The following is a 20,999-nucleotide window of genomic DNA, read 5'->3' as shown; positions in this document are numbered from 1 at the left end:
GATTAAATATAGAAACAGGTAAGCAAACAGACACATACTGATCCATGATTACACCTTCAAGAAGGGAAGGAACTTTTGGAGGCTGCTGACAGGGATTGGGGGGGAAGTGGGTGGGTGGGGAGGGGTTTAAAGCTATGGCTTTGGTAAGCACCCAAGTGAGCTGTAGGAAGGCATTTGAAAGAGTAGATTCTGCAGCATCGAAGGATAATTTCCTAAAGGAGGTGAATGTCTTAGTTGTATCTAGATTTGGAGGCTTTCAGCAATTGAGGGCTGGAAGCGAGATCCAAAGAAAAGAGCCACCTTCACAGTGGTTAAGAAAGGCTGACTGTGCCATGAGGCTCATGATGCTAAATGGTCCAAAAGCCTTTGGTGGTGTGACAAGGATAAGGAAAAATACACAAACCACATAACACCATTAAAACCAAAAAACCTTTTTTTTCATTTAAAAAAGTATTCTGAACACATAAAACAAGGCAACATCTATTCTTTCTTGTCCTCCTCTGGGATGGGGTCTGCCGGCGGCTCCTCCACGGTGGCACTGTTGCTCTCCGAGCCGGTGTTACTGTCACTGGTTCCTTCCTCGGCCATGCTGTCGACCCCCTCCTGCCCGCTCTCCTTGTCCTCAGGAGTGGACGTGCCTTCTTCGCCATTCTGCTGGCTCTCTGTCGTTTCTTCCAGTTGTGTCTCCTCTGTAATCACACATCGGTCACTGTCAGTTCCAGGACAAAGCTCTGCTCTAGCTAGGCTGACAGTAGACAGCCGTGCTGTCCACACGGCGGCTACGAGCCACTGCAATGAGCCAGTGCTAGGGGGGAATTTTTCAGCATGCTTACAATGATCTCGGCTGTGACAATTCACTTCCTAGCCATAATCTTATGACATTTATCTACAGACTAAAATACTTCTGAAGAAAATTCAGGTGCTAGAGAGAGATATGCTCTAAGTATGAAATGTACACAGGGTTTCAAAGTGCAGGTGTAACTCCTCTATTTCCAGCGGACAGAGCCATTCTACACGGCTTTGCACTGAATGAGGAATGAGCAAGTGTGGAAAGAATACGAGGCTGCAATTTCAGACACTTTGTTCAAAGTCATGTGGGACTGTTTTCTGCAAGAAATTAATAGCACAAGGCTTGATCTAAGAGTCCCAAATAATTTTCCTCAATTTTCTTTCTTGAGCTCAGAGGGCAGAATCTGAGTAAACTCTTGGAGGCCAGACGACAGATGCCTCATTTACAGAAGAGAACAGAGTGAGGGGACGAAGTTCCTCTCCAGCTGTAAAAAGCGCAGAGAACTGACTTTGAGCCTCACCTCATGCTTTCGCCACAAAAAAATGTGCTCATGTTCCAGATCTGTTAAGATTTACAAAGTGTCCTACAGAACAGAGGGTTAGATAAAACTTGACATTCAACCGTCCAAGGTCTACCTAGAGCAGGTGCTGTGGCGTATCAGGCTGAGCCACTGCTTGGGATGCCTGTACTCTGCATGCCAGGGCCTGGGGTCACCCGGTCCTGCCTCTGTCCCCCTTGCTAGTGCACAACCTGGCAGCAGCAGCTCACGGCTCACATGAGTGCCTGAGACGCTTCTGTGGGAGAGGCAGACGGAGTCCCTGGCTCCTGTCTGTCCCAGAGACAGAACGGACTCTCTTTACCCTTCAAGTGAATAAAGACGAAGAAATATTAAAACAAACAAACACAAAACAAAAACAGAAACCCAAAATATTTAATCTGCTCAATGAAGCCACTTGGAACAATCTCATGAGAACATCTACATCCCACTGTCCATCATCTGAGTGCCAAGTACAGCCACTATCCCTTGTGCTGGCAGAGAGTGCAGTGTGCGTCTGGCTGCTCCCCGCGCCTTCTCTCAGCTCAGCCCTGCTCAGGCAGGGTTACAACTGACAAAAGGGGAGCTGATCACAGAACTTCAAGTAATGACCCATCTGATTAGTACCTGACTGAAGTTTTCCATGTTTTTCATCATGAGGGATGCTTTTAATCAGGACAATCAGTATACCGGAAGTATGGTTTTCTAGGACTGGGAGGCCTACCTGTAAAAGTGTGAGGCTTTGTGAGCCGGGGAGGCTCTGCCAGAACTACCTCACATGCACCACTGTGGACCCTAAGAAGCCACAGAAAAACAGCATGACTGTGTCCCAGTAAAACTTCACTGGCAAAGTGATGGGGTATTGGCCTGCAGGTTCTACTTTGCCAAAGGTGGTCTAGACACCAAAGACTATCTAAAGAATAGTGTTGCTGTTAGCAGTTAATCAGGTTAACAGTAAGGGCTAAACTCATGGCTCCACATGAACTCCAGGAGCAGGTGTCTGAGTGGCAGGTACTAGAGCACATCAAGGGAGGAGACTGCAGTGAAATCATTTACCAGAGAGGTAGAGCTAGCAAGCAGCGATGTAGCTCCAGATTCGGGCTTGATTCCAGAGCGGGTACCCTTAATCGCTGGTACCATGCCACTTCACATTCTCGAGCCAGAGAATGACGGAAACCAGCCTGGGCATAGGAGAGCCCTTGGCTCCCAGACTGAGGACAGCTGCTCAACCTTCCGGTGAAGCCACCAAGAGAGGGTACTGTGTGAGGGACTGACTAGGTCATACAGAGCGTGTGATAGGCATTCACAAGCAGGGGCAGCTGCGGCAGGTCTCGGCTTTTCCGTGGTGGTGCTGCTGGCTCACCTGTCTCCATTGGAATGTTCTCGTCGTCTTTCTTATCCTCGGCCTTGTTGGCCACTTGCTCTTCCTCAGGAACGACGCTGCTCTGGGTGCGCTCGGCCTGCTCTGCCGCCTCCTTCTCCCTCTCCTCCTGCCGCTTGCGGGCCTGCTCCTCTGCCTGTGCAATTTCAGCTGCAATTTTCTCCATATCCACTTCTACCTTCAAACCGCACAACTAGTAGTTAGAAAAAAAAAAAAAAAAGAAAACTTTCAGTAATGTCTTTTCAGTTTCTAGAGAAATCATTTCAAAAGTGGGTCTTCTTGCCTACAAAATCACACAAGGGTACTTTTGCAAAGTTCATGGAAAAAATGAAATAAAACAATGAATTTTCCCATGTACTTTAAAAATTTATTTGAAAGGCAGAGTGCCAGAAAGAGAGGAGGAGAGGCAGAGAGTGAGAAATAGAGATCCTTCCATCTCTGGTTCACTCCACAAATGGCCCACCAGCCAGGGCTGGGCCTGCCGGAACTAGAAACTTCATGGGTGGCAGGGGCCCAAGCACCGGGGCCCAGAGCTGTAATTCTCACGTACACAGCCCAGTGACATGACACAGCACGCACAGTGAGGCAAGGCCGAGGCTGTTGCGTTGCACATTGTGCTTGCATTTCCTTTCAGGTTATAAAACTGGGTTTACTTGTCTTAATACAAAATATAAACTGTGAGCTTTAACTCATGAAGGCATTTTGATGGACAAATTTTCATAACATGACAATAATTCATAACTGCATAGCTGTTAAAACGTTAAGAGGGCTCTAGCACTCAGAAGTCTGGCAAAATAGTGTTACTGTATGATACTTCACACTTAGTACAGTCATGCCAGAAAATGGAATTAATTTTTATAGGGTGAAATGCTTAAGACTCTATAGTAAAATGAACTGCTTTAAAGTGAATAAACTTCAATAAGAACAATATTTTGGAAAAAGGAAAAAACTCAGCGACAAAGTAACATATTAAAATCGATACCCTTTTGAGTTCATTGTTGAAGGAATCTGTGCTTTCCAGGAATTTCCTCTTCTTCTCCTGGTGTCGCTCCTCTATTTGAAGAAGTTCAGCTTCCAGCTTTCGCTGCAAGACACACGGCAGGCCTTGGAATCACTCTTGAGGGCAGAGGTCAGAACACGCGCCTCACTTTCTGATGGCCCACGCTTTCCAACGTGGAACAAGAAGGGCATTTTCACCTTAAAGTATTTATTACACAAGTCCAGCAAAGACTTTGAAGATATAAAACGCATCATAGAGGAACCTCGGCAATTTTGTGGGAAAAGAATACTAAGTAAAGCATTAAAGGGAATCTCAAAAGTCCTAAAGTTTATGCATATTACTTGGCAGAAGTATTCTCCAAGGCTCTCTGCTATCACTTTATGAAAAATACAAACTTAATCAAACTCAAGAAAGGTCAACTCCCTTAGCCTCTTTCTGGAATCAGGATGTATGCTCATACTGTAGGATTACACACGTACATTCATGCACAGATGGAAGGGCCACGGGTCCTGGGACTGCGGCACAGGGCTGTTCTACCGTAACGATGCACTGTGAGCTTACCTGATGAACCATGAGGGACTGGACCTGTCGTTTCAGCACCTGCATTCTAGCTGTTGTAACGACGGACCGCACGTCTGGCACCACACTCTCACTCAGGATCTCACTAATGAGGCGGTGGTTTCTTTGGAAACGGGCAGTGGCTGTATGCTTCATTGAAAAGCCATCATCATAATCTGGAAGGAACGAGACATTCTGGAAATTAGGTCCCCAGCAGCCATTAAACAATGTGAATATTGAACTCCTAAGGAAGCCTGGCTCTCAGTGGCCCACCATGTGGGCCTGACGCTCTGGGAGTGCTCGGGCATCTACCCAACAGAAACTGCAAAGGACCAAACATGCTCCCTGGCCACGGCACTGGCTTGTCTCACAAAGCCCCTGATTGATGGTGTCTGAGAAGCATTTGGCTGCAGCACAGTGAGAGCTAAGCAGTCATCCCTCAGCCCAGGGATGGAGGCAAAGGCTGTGTGGGGTACCAGGAACTGGAATTCTGTCTCACTCTCTTGGAAATAAGGCATTTAACAACTCCTGGATAATCTATGGACTGAGTACTGTCTTTGACCTTGTAGCTCCATAATATAAAGGTGATGAAAATGCCCATTTGTAAAATCCCCTTAGCCCTGCTGAGGAAACACTGTTTCTAACAATAATCAGTTTCCCAGATAGCATTTGTATTTTGTTGGAGCATTTTGTAGGAAAAATTAATATGTGACTCTAAATTTCCCTTTTCTCTTTCCGCACAGCTCACCCAGCTGTGGGGGTGTAAGGGCAACACCCAGATGTGCAGCCCCAGGGCATTGGTCTGGTTTCTGGACTTATTCTGAATGTTGCACGCGGGTGGGTCCCTAGCTTCAGCCTCTGCTTGTTCTTCCGTTTTCTATGTTATTTGTTCGCTTGGATCAGGCAGCGCTTTCTCTTCAGCAACACATACTGCCACAAAAGCCTCTCAGCTCCCTGCTCCTCTGTGTGCCCCCACACTTCAGGAAACCCTGCTGCGCAAGCAGAGCCCAGCACTCCCTTACCAGGCATACCTTCCTAAAATTCATCCTCATTAACTTTAGAGCTTAAAAAAACTAAAAAACAAAAACAATAAAAAAACCCCAAATCTTTCTGTTCACTTTGAATAATTTCTTCAGATCATGTATTAGCAGGGTAAGAGCCAGAGTTTTTACAAAACGAAATGAAAACCAGCTTTCCACATGTAAGTTATACATAGCACATGTGTGCTGCCTTTACCTGGGCAATCCTTTTGTTGATATTTCTTTGCTTTTGTCTTTCACCTGCAAGGTCCCAGGCTGAGCAGCGGCAGGGGAAATGAAGTCAGACATCTGGACCTGCCCTTCCTTGTCCTCCAGTTTTCTGCTTTTGGTGGGGGGAGGGCTTGCCTTTGCTAGTTATCACCCACTCAGCAGCTATTCACTCACTTGCAGTCTCCACAATGTCATCCAAGAGGCCTGGGCTGCCTGCCATCCCGTGTGACTCAGAGGTCTCTGACAAGTCTTCCTCTGCCCAATGTCTTGCAAGAGAGTGTCCCAATAATACTAATACTAATACTAATACTAATACTAATACTAACATACCAGTGTCATTATTATTACCTGTCCTTCCTTCCTAACAGCTTTCAGGGCCTGCCCTACGCCTCAACATGGAAAGTTTGAGACAGCTCCTGAATGAATCTCTGCAGTCCTCATGTCCATGCTGCTACCTCCCACTTGACGGAACTATTTTTTTTTAAAAAGATTTATTTAATTATTTATTGCAACGCAGAGTTACAGGGAGAGGGGTAGAGAGTGTTCTTCCATCCACTGGTTTACTCTCTAAATCACAATGGCCAGGGTTGGACAAGGCTGAAATCCAGGAGTCTGGAGCTTCTTCCTGGTCTCCCAGTTGGGTGCAGTGGCCCAAGCGCTTGTGTCATCCTTTGCTGGTTTCCCAGGCCGTAAGCAAGGAGCTGGATAGGAAGCAGAGTAGCTGGAATTTGAACTGATGTCCATGCCAGCACTGTGGGCAGTGCCTTCACTAAGGTACAAACCAGGCCCCAAACTATCTTCCACTGAGAGTTGGTATGTTTCCAGCCTTTGCTGCCTCCCTACCCCGTCTGGCAGACTGGACCTTCCAGTTCCTCGCCCTGCATGCTTCTCTCGCGGTTAGCATTTTGCAGGAGTAACAGAGGACTATGCCTCATACTCAGCTTGCTTGTCTTGATTCATAAGAACCTCTGCCGATAGCCCAGATCATTCTTCAATGAAAATCTTACGTCTCCTCATTTTCAATGTATCAATTTATTCAGGTATTTTGGTGGTATTACTGCTTCCTCCCTCAAGGGTCTCCTTTTTAAAATTGTTACAAACTTCTCTGTTACTGCTACTTTAAAAAATTATTTTTTGGGGATCCTCTGGGTGGCCCAACATGCTAATCCTCCACATGGGTGCACGTTCACGCTTGAGCTGCTTTGATTCTGACCCAGCTCCTTGCTTATGACCTGGGAAAGCAGCAGGGGATGGCCCAAGGGCTTGGAGCCCTTCACAAGTGGGAGACTCAGTGCAAATTCCTGGCTCCTGGCTCAGCTCCAGTCATTGTGACCATTGTTTGGGAAGTGAACCAGAGGATGGAAAATGCTGTCTCTTTGAGTATCTGCCTTTCAAATTAAAAAAACAAACAAACAAACAAACAAACAACAACAAAAAAACTTCTCAAAAAAATAAGTGATCTCCTTGATGTTTCTGTGGCATTCTCCTGGTGCCTCCAACCTTTCCCATGTAACAGCAGCACACAGAGAGCAAGCATTCCAGTGTGACTCCAGCACTCTGGGCATGCGGCTGTCTCCAGCACTATACAGTGGAGGAGCCTGCCCAGCTAAAGGCACAGGAGAGCAGGTGGAAACTTGGCTGCTGTCTGGGTGTGAAGTCTGCACAGCTGTGCCCTCAAGAGCTCATCATGGGGCCCGGCAGCATGGCCTAGCAGCTAAAGTCCTTGCCTTGAATGCCCCGGGATCCCATATGGGCACCGGTTCTAATCCCAGCAGCTCCACTTCCCATCCAGCTCCCTGCTTGTGGCCTGGGAAAGCAGTTGAGGACGGCCCAAAACTTTGGGACCCTGCACCCACGTGGGAGACCCGGAAGAGGTTCCTGGTTCCTGGCATCGGATCGGCGCAGCACCGGCCGTGGTGGCTCACTTGGGGAGTGAATCATCGGACGGAAGATCTTCCTCTCTGTCTCTCCTCCTCTCTGTATATCTGACTTTGTAATAAAAATAAATCTTAGAAAAAAAAGAAAGAGCTCATGATGCCCAGTCCCACTGGGCTTCTGAGCAACTGGAAAGAGAATTTCATGCTTCTACCTATTCAGTAACGCTCTCCCTTTGGAGCCTTTAACTCAGATGTAGGGCATCAACAAGAAAGCAGGACATAAGTAAGTATAAGGTACTTAGATTTTAAAGATAGTTGACTGACAGACAGTGACTCATAAAACATTTTACACATTCTGAGGAAAAGCATTTTGATAAACAACGCAGTGGGTTTTGCTATCTTCTGCACTGAAATGGCTATTTTCTTGTGGAAAACTTACACAGGTCTTACCCAAAATAATCAAGATACTGAAGTGGCACTTAAATAATGCTTTGTCTTTTGTTTAGATCAAGAAATAAAAAGTTGGGAGATTTCTATTTTAATTCCCAGAGAAAGTACAGATACAGCCTCCCTTTCTTTACCGTCGGGGTCTTCCGCGGGCTGGATGCTCATGTAGGGCTCCCCTTTCTCCATGCGAGACTGTCTCTGTCGGCTTTCCTCCTCCAGGGCGGCCTCGGCACGACTTTTGGCGTTGATGTAAGCAAGGTATGCGGGGGAATTGTGATAGGCCTTCATGGACTCATTGTACTCGATCTGAAATGTAAATGGTCCCCGGACTTAACAACTCTGCAGGTTACACTCTATGCCTGTGCTGTCTTGCCTGAATGTCAAAGGAGCTGATGAAAGCAGGGTGCTTTTATAGATGAAGGATGTGAGGCTTACAAACATTAGGTAACTTTGTTCAGGCTCACCGGATCACAGGGCTGCCTCCGCTGTCTTCCAGGATCTGAGGCTAATTTTTTTTTTCTTTTAACATAAATAACAGGCCAACGTTCATAAATTACATCTACAACTCTGAACTCGCCCACCTTACCTTCTCTGCTTCGTACTCGTTTAAATACTCTTGTTTCTCTTCATCGGTGAGATCTCGCCACATGCCACCAATAATCTTTCCAATCTCCCACAACTTTAGGTCAGGGTTGGAAGCCTTTACTTGGTCCCAGACCTTAAAAAGTAAACAGCAAATTTCAATATTTGTGCCTAAATTCATGGCTCTCTTAATATTTTTAAACGTGGACACTTTCAAACATAAACAAAAGCAGCAGGGAAAGTATCAAACTCCTATGTATGCTTTAGCCTGCTTCAACAATTATCAAAACTTGGTTAATCATGCTTCATTTTTATTCCACCAAAATTTTCTTAAAAAATGAATTCTACTTATTTGAGAAACAGGGACAGAGACCTTCTACCTGCAGCTTTGCTCCCCAAAGGCCTGCTGGGGCCGGGAACCCAGATGGGGTCTCCCTGAGGTGGCAGTCACCACCTGTTGTCTCCAACAGGGAGCATTTGCAGGAAGCTGGCATCAAACGCAGAGATGGGACTGGAACCCAGTCTCCTTAGTGTGGGATGTGAGCATCCCAGCCAGGCCGAATGCTCACCCCCGTTGGATTATTTTAAGGTAGATGTCAATTTCATTTACAGATTCTTTCATTAAAAAAAAGTTATTTTTTTTTTTTTTTTTTTTTTAAAGATTTAGTCATTTCACCACACCCAGATATACACAGAGGAGGAAAGACAGAGAGGAAGATCCTCCGCCCGATGATTCACTCCCCAAGTGAGCCGCAACTGTCCGGTGCGCGCCGATCCAATGCCAGGAACCAGGAACCTCCCCCGGGTCTCCCACGCGGGTGCAGGGTCCCAATGCATTGGGCCGTCCTCAACTGCTTTCCCAGGCCACAAGCAGGGAGCCGGATGGGAAGTGGAGCTGCCGGGACCAGAACTGGCGCCCACATGGGATCCCGGGGCGTTCAAGGCGAGGACTTTAGCCGCAAGGCCACGCTGCCGGGCCCAAAAAAAGTTATTTGTTTTTATTGGAAGGGCAGATTTACAGAGAGAAGGAGAGACAGAGAGAAAGAGTCTGCGTCTGCTAGCTCATCTCCCAAAGACCGCAACAGCTGAGCCCATCTGAAGCCAGGAGCCAGGAGCTTCTTCCGGGTCTCCAACGTGGGTGCAGGGTCCCAAGGCTTTGGATCATCCTCCTCTGCTTTCTCAGTACATAAGCAGGGAGCTGGATGGGAAGAGAAGCAGCCAGGATAAGAACCCGTGCTCATATGTGAAGCTGACACTTGCAGGTACAGGATTAGCCAGTGGAACCATTGTGCCTAGCCCCAAATTCTGTAATTTCATAGGCCAAGAATATCTCCAGTCACTGCAGACACTTAAGATAAAAGAACTCAGCAACATAGCTGATGTTTCTAAAAGTTCATGTGTCTTTAAAAAGGGGAATTTAATTTTCAGAATATAAATATTAATAAAAAAACAGGTTACGTATGGTCTCAAATTCTTAAATTCCTAACTAGCAGCTAAAATACTCTTTAATAAGGAAAACTGACTATATATATATATATATATTTTTTTTTTAATTGGAGAGTAATGCAGGCTCATCATCAAAACATTAGAAAACTGGGGGCAGTGTGGTGGTTTAACAGGCAAGCACTGTTATCCCAAATGGGTGCCAGTTTGTACCCCAGCTGCTCCACTTCCCATCCAGCTCCCTGTCTGTGGCCTGGGAAAGCAACAGAGGATGGTCCAGGTCCTTGGGAGCAGCCCTGCATACACGTGGGAGACCCAGAGGAGCTCCTGGCTTTGGATTGGCTCAATTTAGGTTAAGCTATCGCAGCCATTTGGGGGACTGAACCAGCAGATGGAAGAACCTTTTCTGTGAAATCCACCTTTCAAATAAAATTAGATCTTTAAGAAAAAACTAATTTGAAAACTTGAGGAAATATAAAGAAAGTAAAGGTGACAATAAGCTTATTATTGCTTAAATAACCACCGTCTTCCAGGCTTTTCTCCTCACTTAAAGTAACAAGTGGTGGGCCCGGCGGCGCGGCCTAGTGGTTAAAGTCCTGTCCTTGAATGCCCCGGGATCCCATATGGGCACCGGTTCTAATCCCGGCAGCTCCACTTCCCATCCAGCTCTCTGGTTGTGGCCTGGGAAAGCAGTCGAGGATGGCCCAAAGCTTTGGGACCCTGTGCCCGTGTGGGAAACCTGGAGGAGGTTCCTGGTTCCTGGCTTCGGATCGGCGCAGCACCGGCCGTGGTGGCTCACTTGGGGAGTGAATCATCGGGAAGATCTTCCTCTCTGTCTCTCCTCCTCTCTCTGTATATCTGATTTTGTAATAAAAATAAATAAATCTTTAAAAAAAAAAGTAACAAGTGGTTGCTATTTTTATTTAAAAAATAAAGTATTAATACATTTAGTACTGCATTTCTTCCATCTCTTAACATTTTCTCATGCCATTAAAGTAATATTCTCTGAAGAAAACATTATTTTTCTATCTACAGAGATTCTATTGTAAGGACCTTAAAAATTACTTCATCACGCTCCTCTAGGGTTTGAGTTCTGAAATTTCAAAATCACAGTAAGCCTCAACAGCTATGTTTTTACCCTTGCCCCTGACTCTGCGCACACATGCCAGCTCGGTCTGGCTGCAGCTGCACCCAGGCAAAGCGACGGCGCTGGCCGCCCTCCTCCGGCCCCAGTCCCGGGTGCCTACCTTTCTGCTGTACCTCATGTAGGGCATCAGTGGCTTATCTGGTGGCTTTGGGGGTTTTGGAATCGTAATACCAGAGGACGCCTACAAAAGAGTTAAAACACATTCATTATTCGACTGCAGGGAGTTCACCGGCAAGCTGAGAGTCCCTGAAAAAATTCTAATCCGCCTTTCTTCTACTCGTCCATCGATAAAGATTCCTATATTCTCTCCACTGAAAACACCTAGCACTGCAAATTCAGAAATGTTCACATCAAAGAGAAGTAACTTTAAGCACATAATTTTTAAGGTTTTACTTGGCAATTGAGTGCCACTGTTTTGACAACCTGCTGTAAGAACAAATGATGTATTACATAATAATCCATACATGGAAAAATACGGTTATGTATCAAACATCTCACATTGAGGACATTACCTGGCACCCTTCTATTTTGCTCAATGACCATGATACATACAGTCAACACTTGATTATCTGCAGCAGGCTCTGAACCCTTAACACTCAGCACACACACACACTGCCTAGGGGACCCTGGGTCTCCAGGTGCTACCCCCCAGCAGTGCATGCCATACAAACAATAGCAACACAAAGACTACACTACAAGTTCAAATACCAACAAGGAAGGGGGGAAAAAAAAAGAAAAAAGAAAACATCTTATTTCCCTTGCTGTGACCACAGGTTTCATTTCTCTTAAGATTCTATGTCTGTGATCTAGCAGTTTTCTTAGACAGGAGATAAGAAAGTACGAGCTGCGACCACCCGTCTCTGTCCTTAGTCCCGACCACACAGCCCACAGCAGGCAAGTCTCCCAGCCTGGGGCTGGGTTGTGCTATTTCTGCACTCCTGTGTCAAGAAGCGCCATTCCATTAAATGATTTCTGGTTTGGCAGAAAAAAAAAACACAGAAGAACAAAAACAAAACACGAGAAGGGAGGATACGATGCACAGGAGGAAATAGCAGAGAAGGAGATGGAGGGGAGTTATTGTTTAAAAAGTTAAAAAATGAGAAAAAATTTATGAAGGAAGGGAACGGAGAAAGATGGCCATGGCAGTAGGTTAGGCAAGGGTGTGCCAGACTGTCTCTGGTGAGCTGGGCCTGGCCTCCCAAGGGGGCCTATTTCCGAACTTCTTGGTCTTAACACACACGACCACATCTGGTTAAGGATCCAGATTTAAACAAATTAGTGCCTAGTAGTCTAAATTTTGGGGAGACCCTGGGTACTGGCTCTACATGCCAGGCTGGGGAGAAAAAGTGCTGGCTTTCTTTAATTACCAAAAGACGGGGTTGGTCCTTCCAAGAAAACTCCAGGGAACATCTGTTTTCTGCCCCTCTGTGGGTGCTGTGATGAAACCCTGAGGACACTGGGACCCCTTTCAGAACCACAGCTCTCACCGCCTCTTGCCACTGCCACCAAGACAAGCCGCCTCGTCCACTGGAGCCTGGCTCTGTCCCAGATGCTCCACAGTAACACCTCTTGGCACTCACACCTGAGCTGTTAGCACTCCCCCTTGAGGCCGCGTTCTTCCTGCGTATCAGCACACCTCATGCTGCTGTCCATGCAGCCCGACTCTGAGTTCAGGCAGTAGTGGTCCATGCAGTGAGGTGAGTTCTGGGAGACTGGAACTGCTCAGCAGGGCTGTGTGAGCACCCACCCATAGGGCGAGACCTCTTTCAGGGTTTGCAAGAGTTCTTTCAAGGGGAAGAGGAGGAGCGCTTCCTCCAAGGCTAATGCTCATGTCATGGATGCAGACAGATGCATACTCAAGCTGGCTTCTCCACAGAAGGCATCTCCCAGCTGCTTGCCACATAAACCTTTCTGGGGTGAGTTATAGATCACGTGGGGCTCATGCATAAAGAACACTACAACGCCTATACTTACAAGTTTAAGAACGAGCTAAAAGTTAAACCCCTTGGCTGCCTGTTCACAAAGGAAGGTACACGAGTCATCTACACATTGAGATCATGTTCTCATGACACTGATCAGTTTACAATCACACAGAACCCAACAACTGGCTGCCCCAAGAACCTCAACAGATTCACACAGTTGCACATAGCCAATTTATTTAACATCCCAGACAGCTTTTTGCAGTATCTGAAGACACTTCTTCAGCTTTCTTACAGGAGACAGTTTCCACTGAACAGTTTAACCTTTTCTTGTAAATAGCTAATTGGAAACCACCACCAGTGTCCTGCTGGAGAGGTGAGAGCTGGGGCTGGTTCTAAGTGGCCCAGGGCTTACGCTTTTGGAGTTCCAGTTTCCTTTTTGAATCTTTCTCTGTTGCCATCAGGAAACCCACCTCTAGCAGCAACTTTCTCTCTAGAAATTTCTGTTTCTGACTCAGGTAAGGGGAAAAACAATTAAGCTTGTGAGAATATTGTTTCCTTAGGAATAAGGTTCTAGGGTATTTCTTGTGAATAAAGTCTACAGTTGAATAGAATTTGTCTTGGCCGTCTAGGTACTGGCGCTCTTTCCGAACATTTAGCTGTCTCTCTGCTAAGGTCTCACTTACGGGTTCTCTGCTAGCATAGAAATCCTAGGAAGTAGAGAAATATGCTATTTATGATGTTTTGCCTCAATCTTTTTACATCTGTACTTACGGAAAATGCTGTTTATCATCTGAATGGAAAACTGACTTGAAATGAATTCCAGCTCACAGTTATCACCAGGAAGGTCTCTGCCTGCTACGGAAAGCTCCTGGTTTGAGACAACTGTGCTGAAGTCTCCAGGGAAAGCCAGTGTTGTGTACAGCCCACATGAACTTCCCCACAGGGCGCCACAGACTCACGCCTCAGGTTACCCATGAAGGCCACCTGCAGACAACATCCAACAGCAGCCTGCCCCCCCCAAAATAAGGTGTAACTGGGGTCATCCTAAGATGCTTTTCTGTCAAGATCAGCTGACAGGACAAACACACACATACCACACACACACCCCGCCAGCAGCTCTCCTATACTTATCTACCCTGAAACTAGTGCCCATTCCATAAGCTGGACTCCTCTATTTCTCACAGGGAACAGGAGGAAGAGGATGGCCAGGCCCAGGGCCAGGCTCTACCTCTCCCTCCTGTCTCCACTGCATGATCTTAGTCTACTTACATGAAACCCCCACCACTTACAGCTAAATCAACAATTCTGACAGACCGAAAGGTAAATTTTCTAATATTATAGTGAACATTTCTATTCCATTAACATAGATAATCAAGAGCTGACTGTATAGAATTTAACCATTCTCTGGTTATTACATTAACATGAATGATCTAAAACAGATTTTGCTTGTTGGTCAAAGTAAAATGTTCTTTGTCATTTGATAACCTTGTCTCCCCTTACATTTGTGAAACAACACATTTAGGTCAAGGAAAACATGTACTGATGCACACAAAGATGGTATGCATTGTGAAATGCATACATACACACACTCGTCAGAATTACTCTCAGATATCATGAAATATCCATGGCACATAAAACTTGATATGAAGTACAAATTATGCAGAAACAATGAAAATATTTAGATAACCAAACCCTATCAAGCTAAGCAATATGCTTACCAAGACAGACATAATATTTGATAGTTACAAGTTTCTGGCTTTAGCTTGGCTGCTTGCAGAGTGAGAGGGCTGTTGTGATATTAACTGAAGGCACTTAACTATTATTTGTAAACACAGAAGTTGAAAGCCAGGTATTAAAAGTTTACAGCCATTCTGGGTTGTATAAATTCTTACAAACATCACATTCAGGTATATATTTGACTTTTGGATTTATTTGTATTCATTTATTTTTCAACAAGTCACTTTTACATTCTTTTTAGTACTTAATTTCAAGATTAAAAACTCAGTCTCTTCATTCAATTTTACATTTTAAATGTATCACATAAGTACCCTAAGCTGGAGAAAGCACACTCCCGTACACTCCTGCACTTCCCTGTATAGTCACGTGGTCTGACACTTGAGACAATTCACTCAAATTCCACTCAGCAATTCTTTGAGGCGACATGAAAGTCTTCTCTTTTGAATTACAGAAATGAATCTCACATGGTCCATTATATTAAATCCAAAAGACAAATAATTATGTGTAGCAATTCAGCTTGGTAGGTCAGCCAAAAGCTTTCTAGTCCTCAATAGCCAGGTCTGAAAGCCTGGCTTATACTAAGAAACTGAGTCCTTCAGAGTAAAGCTAATTACCTGAGAAAAATGAAAGACACGCATCATTTCACCAAGGCTATTTCAACCATATGAAATTCCCAGTTTGTCTACATACAGCGTAAGCATTAAGAGCCCAAGATGTAACCCTACCGACCATCAAACAGAATGAATTTTTCTTTTCTTTCATATACATATCCAGATCTCCTTTTTTTTTTCCAGTGTAAGGCCGTACAATGAATGTTGAAAAGCCAGGTTAGGTTTTTTTTTTTAATGGCTGTGCTTTTGATTCAAAAGGACCTAACTGAAGGCATTTCTGGTCAACTCCAGTTGTCTGCCGGATGCTGTAATAGTTGATTCTCCTACCGTGACCCGGCTGTTGGTGCCCGGGTTCCCTCCCAGCCTGTAGTTGTTGTAGGCGAGATGACTGTATGGATTGTATCCCACAAACCCTGGTGTGCTGGGCATTTGCTGATGGAAACAAATGAGACAAAAACACGAATGAGAAATGAGCTCAAACGAGGGAAACACAGAAATGAAAAATGATCTGCATATGGCATGCAAAAGCAACCTGAATTTAAAACAAGCAATGATGTGTTGTCATTGTCCTTTTCTTTCACTGAGGAGATTAAATCTTTCACTAGGAGACCGGTCTGTGTTTATTTTGTCCTTTTGGCGGGGTTTTGGGGTGTCTACTTTGAGTGTGCTTTGAGACAAGCAACAGACTTCAGTGTTTCCAACTTCTAGGGCTATGTCATGCTCAACAATGTGATGTTAACAACTTGGTGACATACGATGTCTGAGTAAGGTCTCAAGTGTGATAAACACTACATGCAAAACAGAACACGGTTTATTTGACACTATGTGGATGCCACCAATGTATCCATCTACCAGAACAAGTAAAAACAAGAAATGGATCTGCTTTCAGACAGTTTTAAATCGTTTTATATAAAGTGTGAAATGTGAAGAGACTTGAATCAGGAAGCCAGGAGTTGTCAATCGGGGGGGAAAAACATGTTGGATTCAATGGATGTCACATACATGATTTCAAAACAAAGACTTGTAAGAAATGCATGGATTTCATTCTGGGGTACTAGCTCATCTTTTAACCCATTATTTCATAAGCTTTCTCTTCCATATCTTCTTTGCTTCATCTTCCATAAATCAACCATGAACATTTTCTGCATTTAGTGTTATTGTGAACTATTTCCTTTTGGCTGACAGACTTGAACTTTTCATCTAGGTTCCCTGATAGCGCTCACCCTTTTTAAAACACAGCTGCTCACTGTGGCAAGAGTTCATGTCTTTCTCTGAACTTTATGTTGATGTAATCAAAGATGGTCTCCAGTATAGCAGAGACCTCAAGGTTAATACAACAACATTCAATGTTCATGAAAATCAAGGCATAAAAACAATGTAGCAAGTAGAGATCCAAAAGTGTTTTACCCAATGAAACTCAATTAAAAACAATTGACATTAATCTCAATTTTATATGCAATGAGCAATATCAGTCCTGAATTGTGTAACAAAACATATGTAATTCCTCCCAACTAAGCTACAGCTATTAGGAAATAAAATACGATCTCCCCAAACATGCCACTGAACATATCCTTAGTGTTTCAAAGACAATCAAGCAATTCTCACATTTGATACAACGGATCAATCTCTAGTCTACACAGTTAAGAGAAGACGCAAACTAAGCATATTTAAGCGGGCAAAAACACAGATGAAGTATCAAAGGCATAAAGAAGTCTATTACGTGGAGTGGTATAATTGGGTGGACGGTAAAAGCAGTGGGGGTGATGATGGTGACAGCAGTAATGAGGGAAAAAGCAAGGAAAAGAATTCATATAGCATTCATTCTTTTTGGATGTTCTTATTCCTAGTTTTCTACATGTTGTGTGTCAATGTGAAATTATAATGGTAAAGCAATATTAGCAGAGAGGCTTAAAGAAATTCCTTTCTACCTGCAAGGAGTCTTAAGGAGACATTTGGTTTCTGAAATATTTTCATCTCAAAAAATCAAGTTTGTCCTCAAGATACTACACAGTGCTAGAAGCAGTGTTCACGTGAAAACACCACCATCCTGGGCTGCGTGATGAGAATCGCTGTTCCACATTATTAAGCAATAATGGTAGAAAATAAAGGAATTAAAAAAAAATCATGGAAACTACAGCATAACTGTACCATTTCCAATGCTGAAGCACAAGATTCATTCTTTGATGTCAGAATCTCAATTGTTCAACTTTCACCTGTATAGCCACTAGCAGAGTGCCATGCAGATGGTCATTAGAAGTGTTCTTTGGTTTAGGAAAGAAAACGAAGCAAGAGCAGGACTCTCCCGGCTCCTGGAATTCACTCCAGGGAGCCTTACGCTGAACTGAGAAGATAGGATACAGATCTCCTTTGGAAAGCACCTCACTAAGGAGAGACAAACTGTTGATAAACGTAACTGAAACGCCTGTGTCTGAGTGTTAAAAAAAAAAAAAAAAACTAGTGGAGAAAACAAAATCACAAGAGAACCTGACAGGCAGTGAGAAGCAGAGTAGCTTGAACTTCAGATAAAGGGTATGAAGGAAGGGCTAACATCTGATCATGTCAACAATGTTTCTTCAAAAACAAACAACATCTCTGTCCCCTAAAAAAAAAAGTCAACAAGGAAGTCACTTCATGCAGGCCTAAACAGCGTTGGTAAAGTCTATTTTGTGGGGTGGATGATTATTTTCCATGCTGACCAAGCTGGGTCAGAGCTTGCTGGGTGAAAAAGCTAGTTCATGAAGATTATGTAGAACTTTTGAAATAAAACAATCCCCAGGACAATCACAAACTACGGAGTGGAGTAAAATCCAATGGCAAAATCTGACCCACAGATAATGAGATCCTCAATCGGAACAGCTTGAAAATAAAGGCTTACAATGAGAGAGTCTGTAGGACTAGAAGCTTTATTGTTTGATTCAGTATAGAAATTCTAGGTATAGAGACAAGAAAGGAGAGGAAAATGTAACCAATTGAAGGTTAGGTTTTTTAAAAAAAACAAAAAACAAAAAAAGAAAAAAGCCAGAATGAGCATTCATTCAGTATCAACTTAAAAACTCTTTCTAGAGAAGATTCGGAAAGAAGTGTCAAACCTGTCACCTAATTGCCATTAAGAAAAATAAGTGAATAAATAAAGCAAGTAAAACTTAAGCTAGGAGGTAGGAATTTCACAGTATGTTTCTTTAAGTGTTGGGGCTGGTTCAAGGTCAGAGGTCAGAGAGTTATTTTATTTCATAGGAAATCTGTTTTTTTTTTTTTTTTAGCTGAATTTTTCATCCTGCTGCTGTGATGACTGAGTGCCTGTCACTGGAAGACATCTGGGTGTTTGTATCAAGGCCAGACTCGGCTATTACATTAACAAGAAAATTAAAACTTACTGTTGCAGGAGCTGGGGTGGGAGGTGGGGCATAAGATGGTCTTTCTGTTTGAAAGAAAATAAATAACTTCTTGTAAACAACTGAGATATAATACTATGCAACAAAACTACCAATGGTCCTGTTTCGAAGAAAAAAAAAATGAGAGTATTTTGGAATTCCCACTTGCTAGGGCATTAAGTCTCTTATTAACATAGATCGACAAATATAAAAATTGAAACTTACTTGACATTTTGGAAGATTAAGTTCTCAGTTCCTTAAGAATGAATCTGACTGAGACACTAAAATAAAAAAAGGAAAAAAAGGAAAAAAAAAAAAAAAAAGAGAATCAAAACTCAGCAAGCATGAGAGAAATGTTTCCCCTAAAGAAAAGGGTAGCTGAACTGGCATGTTTGAGTAAAACTACATTATTTCTTAGAACTCAAGCCTTTTGCATGTTAGTTCTTGTAGGTCCTCTGCTTAGAATTAAATGACTAAGATAAGTGACTGGGGATATTTAAATATTAAATGTACTTTTGGGTTTTATCCTGCTAACGAGCCACCTCTGCATGGTCACCACGGTGCTGATTTCATGCAGCTGTGAGCCGACTATGATGGCAGAAGGTGGAGTAGCATTGCTTCCACACCGACAAGGCCCGCCAGATGCTGCCAGCTTCCTCACCGCGGTTCTGCCTTGCTTTTGGGCTAACGACTTGTGTTCCCACAGGGCAGCATTTTATTCCTGAAGGCAGTGCAAAAGGTAGCTAGCTTCATAAAGGTTTCACATTCATTTAAAGTAGTAAACAACTTCAGAACGGCTGGACATGAGCTTTGGGAGACTACCTGCAAAACTCTTATTCAACTTTCAAGTCCCATTTCAAATCTCCTCCATGAACTCTTTTGACCTGGGCAGAATTAGTTGTTCTCTTGTCTACTCCCATCTAATTTACATAAATCTGTGATACTGTTACTTTTTTTTAAACCTGCCAATACGGCTGGCTGGGAACAGGCATTATCTAATTTATCACACCATTCCGATTCCAGTGCCATTCTTGATAAATTTCGTCACAGTCTGACTGGACTGACAACACACCCAGACTCACATTGGTTCCTGTCATCAATATACATCACCCATAGTAGGGACAAAGGGACCCCCAAAAACCAGGCACGTTTTAGAAGACAAACTTCCAAGACTTCAGGGTACTTTCACCTAACATGATGTAAAACAAACATGATTTTCTGCTCTTACTTTGCACACTGGGCAACTGTCCTGCCAAAAAGGATGAAGAGCCATGCGTGGCTTTATAAAGTCCAGGCCAAAAAATCTCTGACTTTGTCGCCAATTTTCTTCCTGCTGCTGCTGGGAGTCGGGGAACTGTCAGCAACCAGTTAGGCTTGGCGGTGTGGAACCCTGATGGAATCAGCCACCAGCTCTCTGCTTCATTATAAACACTTTCAAAGCCCCTGTTCTCCCACGCTAGCATCTAGGTTCGAAGCCTGGGCTCGGCCACCTGTCCACCACTGACCCCATTCCTGCAGTCTGCGAGCTCTTGGTGCTGTCCCATTTTACATATCCTAAAAGGGAAGCTGCCAGAGTTCAAATAACTCGACCAAAGCCAAAGAGGCAGAGTCGGGTTTCAAACCCGGGCCCAGGAGCTCCGCGTTCTGCCTCTTCAAGCCACCCCACATTGTGGGGCGCTGCCCGAACCCTGGGTTCCCCTTCCGGGGGTGAGGGCCCCGGGCCACCTCGGAGGTCGCTTCCTTCACGTCTGTCGGGGGGGGGGGGAGGGCGCCTCTTCCAAGCCACCACCCCAAAGCGGGGGTTGTAGGGAGGTGTGCATGGGGCCAATTTCGGGGTGAGCGGAAGGGACCAGCTTGGCCCGCAGATGGGTCCCCCCAGTTAGCTCTCCCTCCCTACGCACGCTCCGCTAGGCCTCAAGGAGGCCTCACAGGCCCCCGGCTGCGGCCCCGCAGCCAAGCCTGACCCCCAGCAATCCCCGGCAACTCGGGGTCCCGCCAGACACAGGCACCGCGACTCGCCACCCTCCCGACCAGGTCGGACCCACTCGGAAACACTCACCCGCGGGCAGAAAAAGCGCCCGCAGCTCCGGCTTCGCTTCCCTTTGTCCCGCGCACGCCCCGCCCCTCGCTTCGGAGCTTCCGCACTCGCACTTTCCACACTTGTCGTAATTTCTTTCTGGGCTCCACCGACTCGCTTTGGAAAAAAAAAAAATAAATAAACCTGCTTCCGAGTCCGCGGCGATATTTAGCACCGTCCAGGATTTTTTTTTCAGGCCTGGTACGTTCCGCAAAGCTCCATCAATCAGGACCTTTAGCCCATCGGACGCCGATTCGTCACGGCGAAGAAG

At 44.7% G+C, this 20,999-nt stretch overlaps 1 protein-coding gene across 2 annotated transcripts; it reads right to left on the bottom strand.

Moving 5' to 3' along the window:
• Window positions 1–415: 415 nt before the first annotated feature.
• SMARCE1 (SWI/SNF related, matrix associated, actin dependent regulator of chromatin, subfamily e, member 1) lies at window positions 416–20,860 on the bottom strand. 2 transcript variants are annotated; one of them, XM_058675266.1, is made up of 11 exons: window positions 20,711–20,848; window positions 18,877–18,932; window positions 18,655–18,698; window positions 15,608–15,712; window positions 11,111–11,191; window positions 8,425–8,556; window positions 7,973–8,144; window positions 4,268–4,440; window positions 3,689–3,790; window positions 2,689–2,899; window positions 416–689 (listed from the first exon to the last, which is right to left on the bottom strand). In XM_058675266.1, the coding sequence occupies exons 2-11, from the start codon at window positions 18,881–18,883 to the stop codon at window positions 481–483; spliced, it is 1,236 nt and encodes a 411-aa protein (XP_058531249.1). In that variant the 5' UTR covers window positions 18,884–18,932; window positions 20,711–20,848; the 3' UTR covers window positions 416–480. The 2 variants fall into 2 exon arrangements, with proteins under 2 accessions (XP_058531249.1, XP_058531250.1); XM_058675267.1 differs by lacking the exon at window positions 18,877–18,932 and having other exon boundaries at window positions 20,711–20,860.
• Window positions 20,861–20,999: the final 139 nt, after the last annotated feature.

The sequence above is a fragment of the Ochotona princeps genome, chromosome 17 (genome assembly GCF_030435755.1).
Source record: "Ochotona princeps isolate mOchPri1 chromosome 17, mOchPri1.hap1, whole genome shotgun sequence".
Lineage (NCBI taxonomy): Eukaryota > Metazoa > Chordata > Mammalia > Lagomorpha > Ochotonidae > Ochotona > Ochotona princeps.
Note: the sequence above shows the minus strand (reverse complement) of the source record. Positions and strands in the feature narration are given on the sequence as shown.